This window comes from Patagioenas fasciata, chromosome 2 (genome assembly GCF_037038585.1).
Source record: "Patagioenas fasciata isolate bPatFas1 chromosome 2, bPatFas1.hap1, whole genome shotgun sequence".
Lineage (NCBI taxonomy): Eukaryota > Metazoa > Chordata > Aves > Columbiformes > Columbidae > Patagioenas > Patagioenas fasciata.
The window spans coordinates 146,735,875-146,749,000 of record NC_092521.1 but is presented as its reverse complement, the minus strand read 5'-3'; the positions used below and the strand labels follow the sequence as shown (position 1 = coordinate 146,749,000).

The following is a 13,126-nucleotide window of genomic DNA, read 5'->3' as shown; positions in this document are numbered from 1 at the left end:
TGTTTAAAAAAAGGCAAACAGCTCATGTAAAAATACACTCTTCCAAAGTGACATCTAGCTTTGCTTTCACAACAGGTTTTGGAAATAAGTAGGGATTAAACCTGAGATTAAAGCTGCTTGGAAGTAAGCAAAAAAAGTGCTCGTCTCCTCCCTGCCCCGTTACACATACACTGGTTCATTTAAACATGGAATACATCTGCTTTAAATTGCTTTCATCAGATGCATACTGTTATTAATAGAGTTGGGAAAAAGTTGTTCCAAGAAAATGTAGCACATCCATTCATGGCTAAGCAAATCCAAGCTTTCCCGTTCTGCCCTTCCCCAGCCTAGACCGGTGATGCAGCAGGTATAAAGTTGGCTTAAAACCCCCATGAGCTGTGTGTGGCTGAGCTCAGTGTGTTGTTATCCTCAGAGCTGATGTTGCAGAATCAGCTGCGGTCGTTTTGAGTCAGTGAAGAACTCTAATGCTCAGCAACTGAAAAATATTGATGCATTAACTTTTCATTCCATTTTGATCTCCAAACAGAGTTTCCAAGGACTCCATTAGGGAAAAAAAACCGAGAGTTTTAAGCAGGGATTACTTTTTCATGTCTTGCAAAGAATGCGTTATGCGTGTGGCAAGCTAAAGCTTTGAAACTCAACTTCCATCTGCGCTCTGTGACTGTATCTTTATATAATTCCATGTCTGAAATACAAGGTTTGGAAATTAAATTAGTTTGTGTCATGCACAGTTCCTGTAGAGATCAAAGGCAGACCTGTTAATGCAACTATTGCTATTCATGAGTTTCATAGCCGTGTGAGTTTCAAGTTAATTATAAATGCTTGTTTAATCACTTAACAATAGGGTATCAGAGTCTCATCTGGGCATTATGTATATAGCTCTCACTTTTTTAATTAAAGCAAATTCCTACCTTTTTTTTCAAGAAATTAATTTTGTTGGTAATGCTTTAGGCTCTGGCAGGTCAGAATATGCAAAACTTCTTTTAAATGTTGGACATGTGTGATGAAAGTCTTAATTTTATTATCCCTTAACTGACCCTCCCTCCCCCTTGAGTACAAGGTTGTATAGTAGCCTGGTTGTCACTGGAGGTGGCGCAAATTGCTCTGGTTTTTATGCTAAAGGTCCTTCTGTGTCATTTTATTAAAATTTGTCTGTATTATCACTGTGAAATAACGTATTTTGAGATAAACTAGCATATTTATAGTTTTAGTTTCCACTTGCTTTGTTTGATAGATTTTAAACCTGAAGTGGCAAGTAGGGCACCTGTCTGACCTTCATGTCACAGACAACTGTGCTTTATTTGAATACTGAGGATTGAGTTCAATTATTTTAGCGAAGCTAAACCATTTCAGCTCTCTGGAAATTAAAATTCTTGTGCACTAGAGGAACCAGCGACCATGCCAGCAATGCCTGAGGCACTTGCAGTGGCTAGGAGTGTTAGATGAGAAATGCAGATGGATCAAACTATGCTGCAGAGAAGGGCAGAAAAGCTTCAAGTGCCACCCGAGAGCAGCCGCCTCCTCCACAACTCTGGATCCTGTGTGTCCACTGAGATGCGGTGAGCACGATGCATCAATTGGGCATCACAGGGGTCTTCTCCGCACCAGCAAAGAGACTGGATTATGCAGCTCCTGTTGTATCAGATGTCCGCTGTTTCTGAGGAAGAACAAAGAAGTATAAAAGAGAAACTCAGAAATCACAGTCGGTGGGCATTTGGGGGACAAAAGTTCCTCCTTGGCTTCTGAGGTGTGAGAGTTAATTATAGTCATCACACTGCAAGTACTCAGAGCGTGCAGAAGACCATAATGATAGTCTTCGCCATGACCTGTAAAGCAGAAAAGTGTTTAGCAAATCCAGATTGCAGTGCTAAAAAAAAACCACCACAGACAACCATTTGGTTTGGCTTCATAAACGTTAAGAATCAAACACTAATTTATTAATTCCATAATTAAACACTAGTTGTAAACCTTAATTAAGTACCTAGCACTAAAAACTACTTAAATATATATATATTCCCATGGTCTGTCAGTACGAGTGAATCTGCCATCTAGTAAGCTGTGCTCTGGTTGCTAAGAAATGACACCTGAATTTGCTGAAGTTCAGTGTGCAACTGTTGGGTCATACTGTACCTCTGTCAGCAAGACTAGAGGTCCTCAGCTGGAATGGCTGTGCAGCACCGCTGATTTTCCTGTAACGTGGAAGAGTCCATTCTGAACAGAGGATGTCATCCTCCTCACTGTGAATCTTCTGCAAGCACACTTAGTTTGCCATTTGGGGTGGTACATGTGAACTTACTTTTCAGGTGACCACATCATTGAAGACTAGAGTTTGTGTGTTTCTGGAGGGATTTTACATACGCAATTCTGTTTTTTTGTTCCTATAAACTTACTCTGCTACTTATTTTGTGGCTTGGTTGTCAGTAGAGCCTTCTTGATGCAGTACATTAGAAAGATACAACACTATGTAAATGCTTGAATTGGCATCTGTGGCTAGGGGCTCAGGAACACTCCTTTTTCTAGGAAAATGTTTTCCTTTAGATAAATGAAAGTCCTATTGTTTGGCTGAGGGGTGACCTCGCACATGGGCAGAAGGTTAAGAGGCAGAAAGGCTTATCCACTTGGCATGTAGGATTCAAAACCAGGCATGTTGCCAGTAAGCTCAGTCAGAGCAGAAAACACAATTTTATTTTAAATAAAGTTCATAATGGCATTTTTTAAATGAGCAGGAAGTTTTCTTTCTCTAATCAAAACCTAGATAATTTAAATATCTCTTTCTTTGGCAATATCCTGACATTGTCCGTGGATAGGGGACCCCCAGAGGAAAAGATAAGTGATAATGGCTGCCTGTGTCAGCCTGTTCCCAAAAGAGATCATCTGTACAGCAGACGTCAGCAGGAGTCTGCCTGACACGGGCGTGTGCACAGAAACCAAACTGCAGGATTGGGACTTAAAGAAGATTGTAATCTTTGACTTCCAATCTGTGTCATAATTTTGGTCTGTTTATTTCAGTATTTGAGATCTAACAATGTGCCATCAGTCAGATCACTCAGGGTCTTTCTTGCAATGTAACAGAACAAAACAAACAACAAAACAACAACCAAAACCAGTGCTTTTCACTTTTCAGGAGTTTGGTTATAGCAGATAGTGCTGGTGGTACCAGCTCTGAAGGAAACAGTTCCCAAACTAGGAGTTAACAGCAATTTAATAAGCAGTTGTGAGTCTAAGAAGAGGGGTTGCAACTGCAGAAATAGTTGTCTTAAGGTTACTTGTAGTTCAGAGGAGGCAGTATGGCTCATAAAGCAGATGGCACAGGAAGGATTGCTCAGAGAAAGTTTAGACTTAGTAAAATCTCAAAAATCAGATTAAGAAGACAGATGGGATTCTGGACTGGAATGCTAACACGCAAGGGCTTTTTTTGTCTTTTTTTTTAATTTCACTTCCCAAATTATGACCTTGGAGATATTAGGGGTTTTTATATAGCTGACAATAAATTTAGTACTAGAAAACTGGGAGGGAGTTACACGTAAGCAGCTGTTTTCACTGTAACTGGAAGTTTTGGTTTGTGCTTTTTTGAAAAAGAGATGTGACTGCTGAAATAAAACAAAGGAATATGAGAGATTCAGGCTAGACTTACTTGCTTGAGAATACACATACAGCAACCTTGATATCTTTGTGGAATGTAACCCTATATTTGCTGTTTTCCCACTAACATCCTTTTCCCACTTAGCTTTGGGATTCTCAAAGCCAGACTTGCAGGGTTTCCCAGGTGGCTTCAACTATTTAACGTTTGCAAGCAGCCCCATTCCTAGCTGTGCCTTCAGACAGGGACACAGTCTTTTTGCCCATTCAGACAGGATATCTTTGCCCATGGCTTATCTCCTGGAAATCAACCGTTAATGTAAGTAGATCTTGCTTTGGACATGGAACATTCCTGTAGGAAAATAATAGCAGGGCTCTCGCTAATGGTGCAGACAGATTAGTCTGGCCCTACCTGTGCCCACCTGCGTTGCTCTTTCAGAACTTAGTAACTGAATATTCCCACTGTAGTAAGTAAAAGAAAGCACAACAGTATCACAAATCTGTGGAAAAATGAAGCATGCTTCTCTTTATCAGTTCACATTCTCCATTCACATTCATCTGCAGTGCTTTTGGTTCCCTGCCTCCATTGTCTTCCCCGCTCACTGCAGATAGCCTTCCCTCTCTGAGTCCACGTGTCTTTAATACTGTGTGAGCTCCTTGCTGTGGTAGGCTGTAAAACTCAAGAATAATCTTGATCTCCACTGTTTTGTTGAGAGTATGAACTAAAATGTTTGCCAGATATTTTAAAGACTTTATTCCTTAACTACTAATGAGTCTTCTAAGCAGCTTTTTCTAATTAAATACTTCTTTTAGTATACCTAATGCTTCAGGCTAAGACCTCCCTATTAATTTGAGGTCACACTAGTCTTGGATCACTTGCTCTCCTTACTGCACTTCTTTCCCTTCTTCTGTCCTCCTGTTCCTCAAGAAGTGCCTGAATATCTCCTAACAATTCTGAAACTTATTGTATAGCTTTAAATTTTCGTAGTGGTCTCTCTTTGTAGATTGTTCTCTCCAGTTTAAAGCTTGTAATTGTTCTGTTGCTGTGGAAATGACTGTGATAATGCAGGTTTAGTGTTTATGACTTCACTGCTGTATTAGATAAGAAGAAAAAGGAGCTGTTGCGTGGGAGGAAGCCCTGAATTAGGCAAGTTGTATACATTTCACACGGATGTCAGGGAAGATAGCGCATGAAAAGGAATTAGGGTTGTTCAGGCTGCTAGGATTTGCTTCTGTCTTCTCAGGGAAAAAAACAAGTCTAAGTATTAAGAAGAAGGAGAAAAAAAAGCCCAATGTCTGACCTAGGGACTGTGGTTTGGAAGAGCAGTTCCAGTCTGTTGCCTTTCAGGACACCCGTGTTCCATCTTGGGTGATGGCCTTTCCGCTTGGAAACAGGATTTTGGAAACCCGTATCCTTCCTTATCAGAAAGAGAGAAGGACACAGACAGAAGCCCTTATATAGCTATAGAGTAAAGAATAAAGGAATTTCCTACTGGAGATACCCATGGCTAGCTCTCTTGTTTGGAAAGAGAGAGCTGGATTTGTGTATATGGGAGAAGCTTTGTTTATCAGTCAATTTTACAAGTAGTCTCTATTTTAGAATTTTGGATGTCTATAAGGAATTAAATAGATTTTATACTTCTGTTGTTTTCTTATCCTCTTCCTGATTAGTATTTAATATTCCAGACCTCCTTGGTTCCTTCTTCTATGTGGTTGTTTTAGAAAAGGCTAAACTTTCATGTTACTGAAATTGCTAACCACAATGTTCAGTTTGTCCTGTTTCCTTGCTTTTTCTTTAATGCATGACCCATTATTCTTAACCGCATCTGTTCTTCAGTATTCTTTGCTAGGCAACTCAAAGTGGGAAACATTAACATCAAGCTATCTGGCTTTGGATCTAAGCATATTGTCCCTGCACATTTTGAAAACAAAAAGTTACAATGCTTTTTGCCCTCACGTTTGTGAATACATGTGTGGTTTGTAAACACATAAATACATATGTGTTCTTCCTTTAATTAATGCGGCTGCCTTTCATGTGCACAGGATTTCACAAGTTGCTTGGTGATCAAGGCAGGGTTTCTTAGGAAGCATTCTGTACGTGCACAGCAGAGTGTATGGACACTGTTTTTCAATATACATTGTTTCCTTTGACTACTAAATGCAAAACTGGGAACAAGTCCAGAATCTTTAATAGCCAGAATGTATTTCATGCTGATCTCCTCTAAATTGGCATCCTCCATTGCCAAGTTCTAAAGTGAGGTCTGCAATGATGATTAATTTCTCTAATGGGGTTTTTGTTCAGGGTTGCCTGATATTTTTATTTTCTGTACTGTGGGATTCAGACAGAAGGTCTCCATTTATAAAAGGTCCTGATATCTTTCTGGCTGAAATGCCCTTAGGACAGAGGTGCTGATATTTTTGTATTAGATCTTGACATCCTTTTAAAATTTTATATTGTTACAGTATGTTTCTCAGCATAATCAGTTGTGTCATTTCACTGTTGAAATTTGTTGTTCTTCTTGGTGTTATGTCTTGCTGGCTCTTGCTTACACCAAAATAAGTTCTTACAATTCTAATGCACAGTAGTAATATAACAGGACTGTATGACCCGTGCTATTCTGTAGAAACTAACGTATTGTTTTAAAATAAATATGAAGAGGAGATCATGCTCTGTTTTCTGGGCAACACATGAAGAAATGAGTTGCACATGGAGTGTGAGCATCTTGTTTGTTAGCAGCTGAATTCCCCTGACACAAAAAGGGAGTTTGCAAAATATCCTCTACTACCTTGGGGAATGGAGTAAGCTGAGGTAGGGGATTTCATGCAAGAACAGCAGGATTTCCAAAGACAAGAGCAAGAACAAGAGAAAGGAGAGAGCAGGAGAGAAAAAAGGGAGGTAGGTACTCATTTAGGAGAATGAGATTACTGTAAATGAAAAAATCCAAGGAGTGGCTTGGTGGAGGCATTGGACCATTGCTGGGTCTTTTCAACACAGCATTGCATGACAACAGCTGCTACTTTAGAGCATGAAGCACAGGAACTATTGGAGGGGCAGAAAAATAATCGTAGATGTGGAGGAATGCCTTCCAGAGGGACTGTCTTGCACAAGCCACCCCACTTTATGTAACAAAAGTCTGGTGACACAATGCATGGTTTAGTCATAGGAGTGCCCCAGGGTGGACAAATATTGTACATCTGGAAACATTTAAACAAGTGATTAGTTTCTGGAAAAATGGCAAATTACTCAAGGAAAATGTAGTCCATTGTGTTGGCTTCTGACTGCATGTCTGCAAGACGTATGATTCTCCTGCCTGCCTTAGCCATCACTGCTTTGCTCTTCATAGCCACTAGTGCTATGTGGGGACAGGTGACACAGTCGTGCCAGGGTTGACAAGCAGATGTCACTAGGGGCTGTGACATTTTTGCCCCTTTGAAAAAAGGCCCAGTGAACGAGGAGGCCAGAGGGGGCGTTTTCCTCTCTTCCTCGCTGCTAGCGCTCCACTTCCCACCTGGTCGTCCTGTGCTTTGAGGACAAGGACCTGATCCTGTGAGATTTCACTGTCTTGGTTAGACATCACCAGAGAAGTCCTGTGCCCACTGGGGCAATCTCTCCTATCTCTGATTGTAACACAGCCCAGTCCATTGCCTGCTTTCATCCTGGGCTTTCATCACAGCAGCTTTTCCCTGTTCCTCTGCTACACAAAGAGAGAGGCACGCAGCAAGGCAGGGACCTTACAGAGAGTTATGGTGCCGTGCCACCCACGGCTTATACGTGATGTTTGATGGCATTTAGAATTGTGATACTATTGTGAGGCTGACGCGTTGCCCATTAAAGGGAATATTACCTGCACCTAGTGATGTGCTGCCCAGCTATGTGTGGGTCATGGGTGGAATATAGATGCCTCCACAGCTGCAATTAGCAGTAGGGCAGTAATTCAGGACCTGGTCTGGCTTGTGGAAGAATCTGCAGTGTCTCTAAAGAGGGACTACCCAAAATGGAGAACTGCAGACTAGGACAAGAGGTATTTGTCACCAAAGTGTCAGAGATTAGCAGTGAGCTCTGTGTATTTTTGGTTATTGGTGTGCCAGCATGTTCTGACTGCTGCCTCCTGCAGAAGCTTTTTAGATGATAATTGCTGTGGTTGTTTATCATTACAGAAGTAACGCTGAAGGTCCATGTAAGCGATGCCAGCACACATCAGCCAGTAACTGAAGCCTTCATTGAGATTTTTACCAACCAGATCTCCATTGCATCTGGAACCTCAGGAACAGATGGCACTGCCTTCCTCAAGTTTCAGTATAAATTGGGCAATCAGCTGATAGTGACTGCTAGTAAACATGCCTATGTGCCAAATTCTGCACCATGGAAACCTGTAAGATTGCCTGGTAAGAGATCTTTATTTTTGTTCTGAGGTAAGACTTTGCATCTAAAAGAAGTTACACAGTTTTGTATGATGTGTTTTAATGCTTGCGATCCTGGGTGGGAGGAAGAACATCTGTCTGTTTAAAAAAAAAACAAGGTTTCTTCCTCAGTTAAACTCTGGCATCAGGGCTGTGCAGGGATTCGCTCTGTTCCTGGCTGTCCTTGATACAGTGCTATGTCAGTTTTCAAACAACTGTTGGTGCTCTTACAGCACCACAGAAAATAAAATCTTTATCAGATGTTTTTCTTAATGAGAAGTCTGTTTTCAAGTGCTTTGTTTCAGCAGCTGTGATGTACTCATTCATTTCTCTCCCAAGGTGTAACAACAACTGTTGCACTGTAGGCTGTAGTGTACAAGGAAAGTCCAGGCCTTTCAGTTCTTGGCCATGTCAATAGGACTGTTGTAAACTGCAGTTATGTTATCCAGATGTAAGGAATTTTTCTAACTTCAATAGCATAGTTTGTTTCTTCCACAGGCAAACAAATATAACAGTAATACTTGCAAGTTAGTTTTCATGAGAATTCCTCAAAATTTTGTGGGAAGTGGGAGACTTTACATTAGTTGTACAGGAGGGGAAACTGAGTCACAAAGACTGTTTCTGTACTGCCAAATAGATTGAGGGTGGCTTTCAGACCGTGAGATGTGGTATTTAGATGAAGGTCACATCCCCAGTTTTCATCTGCCTTTCCTCTAACCCTCAGCCACAATTAGTGTCCGAGTAGTTTGGGAATGGTCTCAGCCTCATATTATACCCACATCACACCTACATATTACCTCAGATTTGATGATTAGCCCAGGCCAAATCCGTGCAAGGTTTTAGGTGCACTAATGTTTAAATAGTATAAATGATCACAATGCAGTGTTCAATCCCATGCGTTGGCTTTGTTTTATTTATTATCAATATAGCCAGAGGGACTGTATGACTTGCCACAAGGTCAAGCAGTGGATGTATATGTATTTTCAGATGGGGAAAGGAACTTACATCTCTCCAAACCCGGAATTATGCCTTAGGCATTTCAACATGCTGTTTACTTATCTGCATCTGCTTGCTTCAGATAAAATACTCTGACTTATTCCACATTTCCTTTACCATATTCTGCCATGTTTTCCAGCTACTTACTTGAGCTATAGTGGAGACAAAGCCAGGCTCTTAGGTGCATAGTGAAAGAAAAAGAAGAAACTAAAATGAGTTGCTGCAAGGAGAGTTTCAAATAAATAAAAGGGAATTATATTTTTACAGCAGTACTGCTCAAATATTGGAGCAGGGTGTCCAGAAAGATTGCAAAGTCTCCATCTTTAAAGATATTAAAAATTTAGCTGCTTGGTTGGAGCAGGTGACCTCCAGAGGTCTCTTCCAACCATAATTGCTCCGTGACTGTTTAGAATTTTCCTCGATTTATTTTTCTGATTAAATAAGATGAAGTTCAGCTTCCTCGATATAGTTCATGTACTTTCCTAAGACACAATCATATATGATTAAAGTGTGTAACAATCTTTTCTTGCCTCAGCCTTTTTTTGCCTTGTGTCTCATATCTTTCTGACTCACACCATATCAAGGCTATCAAACTCATTTTCACCAAGGGCCACATCAGCCTCGCGGTTGCTTTCAAAAGGCCGAACGCCATTTTAGGACTGTATAAATATAACTACTCCTATATTTATGCAGCCCTGAAATTACATTTGGCCCCATGAAGGCAACTGCGAGGCTGATGTGGTCCCGGTTGAGATGAGTGATATCCCTGCCATAGATCTTTTGAATTCTACTTGCTCTTCCGTGACTTCGAGTTTGTTTTACTAGGTTTTTCATTTGTTGCTTTTTCTTAAATATTGATTTTGAGGGAAGGCAATCAAACATTGTTTTGGTAAGTCATTGAAGTGTAAAGAACAGTAACTGTATACAGTTTCCACAAAATCTTTCCATGGCTGAAATGTGCACTTAACTCAGAAAATAGATTCCTTTCACCTCTGATCTTCCCCCACTGAAACTGGTAGATAGTTTGCCATTGATTTAATTGGGAGTAGAATCCTTTATTTTACTTTCTGTACCTTGAACTTAATACTTTGATTAAAGAAACAACAAGTTACAACTTGATACGCCCCATGTAGATTTAATAGGGTTGTTATTTGAATTACTCTTTAAAAGGGACATGACATAAAAGCTCAGGCCCAAGATACTTAGGCTGTTATTTTTTTATTAACTAAGATGCCTATAGCCTTTAAAAAACTTTCCAAGAACTTTTTGTATTTAAATGCCCTGTATCAAAATGTCTGTCATGCTTGTAACCATCACAGTACAGAAGTTTTGAAAACCATGGATATTTTGTTGCTGTTATTTTTAGTCTATGTTGAATGATAAGGAACAGGCAGTGTATTTAAATCTTGATTCCGCAGTGTGCACACATGCACAGCGGGACCCTCATTTCCCAAAAATGCCTTTTAACCATTCTAGTAGTTGTCACCCACAGAGCAGATACACCGCTCTGAGCAGCTTTCTGTCCACGACAGTGGTTTAAGCCAATGTGCCGTCTTGTGTGCTGTGGTGAATGAAGTGCAGACGCGTTTACTTCGAACACCTCGATGTAGAACTGATAACTCCCCACTCCACGAGTGGGAAGTGGGTTTGAAAGCTATAGGGTGATAATGTTTAAAGTGCTGTAACAGCACTTTGTTGAAGAATCGGGATTCTTCCGTCACAGTCAATACGCATTAGGTGTAATCTTGCGCTGAAATGCTGCACAGCCACTGAACTCAAGATACTGTAATAGCTTTAAGGAGTAAACATTGAGGGGTTTCTGTTCTCATAATTCGGCAGAAATAAACTTTTCTTATATTAACCAAAATAATTACTAGCTCTTTGCCACTTAAGCTGGAGGATTATTTATTTACATAGTGATAAATTGTAGGAGGAAAAGATTAAGATCTCTTTTTCCATTAACCTATTTATCAGCAGAGCCATGACTCCACTTATTAACAGTTCATTAATTTAACATCATTTGAGTTGTTGAAGTGTTCCATGACGGAAGATGTGCTCATCTATCTGTTCTTGGCTATGCATAGATTTTTCTTTTCAAGTAATTTGGAATAAAATAAATTTGTGACTGCAAGCCCATATTTAAGAGGACATTTTGGAGCAGCGCGTGCAATGAAGAGAGGGAAGTTGCTGAAGCAGCACAGTTCAGATTAGGGAGCAGAGTCAGTCAAAGCAAACCGTGGCGTTACTGTGGTGAAATGTAGTTCCAGGAGCAGAGGCTGCTCACAGTATTTCTGGGAGAAGGAGAGCTCATCTGGAAAGCAGTGACTTTGCAGAAAACACGTGAATCACGGTAGATGAACAATTGAAAATAACCTCCCAATGCAGCACCGCAAGAAAGAGGAATGGTCTTGTCCTTAGCTGTAAAATAGCGTAAAGGCTGAGAAGGCCAAGTATGGTATTTCAGAACTTGTACTTGGTGCAGGCATTCTGGGAAATGCGTGTCCAGTTCTGGATTTGCACTTCAAGAAGAATGTTTAAAACTGCAGGGTTATGTGAGGAGTGCTTAAACGATTGGAAAACATCTCTTACAGGGAAAGACTTGGAAGTGCTCTATTTATTTTGTTCACTAGAGTGAAAGTTCATGGGGTAATTTGATCGTAGTCCATCAGTACCCACACAAAGAACAGGAAATAGGTAAGAGAATTCTTCTGTCTAGCAGCCTGGTATAATAAGATCAAATGACTGGCAGTCTAACCTCAATAAATTTTGATGGGTAAAAGGCACATAGTTTAACTGCCCTCATAATTATTTACTAGAACATTGATGTTGTGGTGTAGTCTTCAAAAGAAAGTCAGATAGCTTTTCTACATGCGTCCTAGTTTAAACATAGGTATTGGATCTGAAGTAGTAATTCAGGGAAGGCTGTAGCTATTACAGGAGTAAGACTGGATCATTGAGTCATCCTTCTGGCCTTAAAAACGATGACTTTCTGACTTTGTCATGCTGAGAAGAGATTGTGCAGAAAAAAGCAGGGGAAGTTTAGAGATTATATATGCATTGTGGTCTGGCATATATGGAAGAAGATGTTGGCATGGTTTATTGTATTAAGCTCCCCAGGGTGTCTAAATTATATTAGCTTTCTTCATACAAATTAAGTTATTGAAGTAAAGACAAACAAATTTTGTAATTGTGGCCTTAGTGCTACTTACACTAGGCATTCTTATGTTGCCTGACATGTAGGTCTGTTTCACATGTAGAGCATTGGAAAGAAAACTCTCAGCTGTACTTAACATGGTTGTTTGTGTTGGTTTTGTTTTAATGTTCATCTGTGCTGTTAAGATCATCTTTCAGATAGGAGTTCTTATCAGTGTGTTTCTCCTAGTTTCATCTCCTTTTTCTGTATTTCTCCTAAACACTACAATTTCCGATCTTTAAAAAGAGAATAGATTTCTTAAAACAGAAATAGTGTACAGTTTCCCTGTTTGTTTCCAACACCTATACGGGATGTTGGATGAAATAATACATATTAATTCAGAGCAGCTATACATACGAACAGTTGCATTTATACAGTCCTAAAATGACATTCGGCCCTTTGAAGGCAACCGCGAGGCTGATGTGGCCCCCAGTGAAAATGAGTTTGACACCCCTGATTTAGGGGAACTTTGTGAAACTGCAGAAAAGCAGAAGAGCTTGCACCATTCTTTTCCTAATTGATTTGGGAAATGTCACTTGTGATCACTTCAGAATGGGATGAGTACTTTCCAGGAGCAAATGTGGGATGCTGCCCAGTTACCAAAAATTGCTAGTCTGTGTTACTGTCCTTCTCTCCTTCTCTACCTTTGAAAACCATGCATGAACTGCAGGCAGATCCACTTCTGACTGTTTTCATGGATGGTGGGCTCAGTGGCCGATTCCACACATATTTCTGGTCTTCTGGGTCTGAAGAACCGGGCGTGAAATTACATCATGCTCTTCACTCTCCAAATGTGTGTGCATACAGACGCAGTTCTCTCTAAGGAATGTCAGTACCTAGTGGCAGAGGAGGCCCTTGCACACAGGTTTCTTGCAGCAGATACCATTTATCTGTCCTCTTTTGTACCATGTGGTAGAATTACAGTAGTTCTGCTATACATAGCACTTCTGTAGTGTA

The 13,126-nt window shown here is 40.3% G+C and overlaps 1 protein-coding gene across 3 annotated transcripts in view; it reads left to right on the top strand.

Moving 5' to 3' along the window:
- The window catches only part of FAM171A1 (family with sequence similarity 171 member A1), a 90,061-nt gene that overhangs the window by 46,055 nt on the left and 30,880 nt on the right, over nt 1-13,126 (top strand). The window contains exon 2 of one of the 3 annotated variants that reach the window (XM_065832227.2): nt 7,738-7,965. The exons of 1 other annotated variant lie outside the window; for it this stretch is intronic. In XM_065832227.2, coding sequence (XP_065688299.1) covers nt 7,738-7,965 — 228 coding nt within the window. Of the gene's footprint in view, nt 1-7,737; nt 7,993-13,126 lie in introns of those variants that run through there. One more of the 3 variants, XM_065832230.2, reaches the window with a different exon arrangement.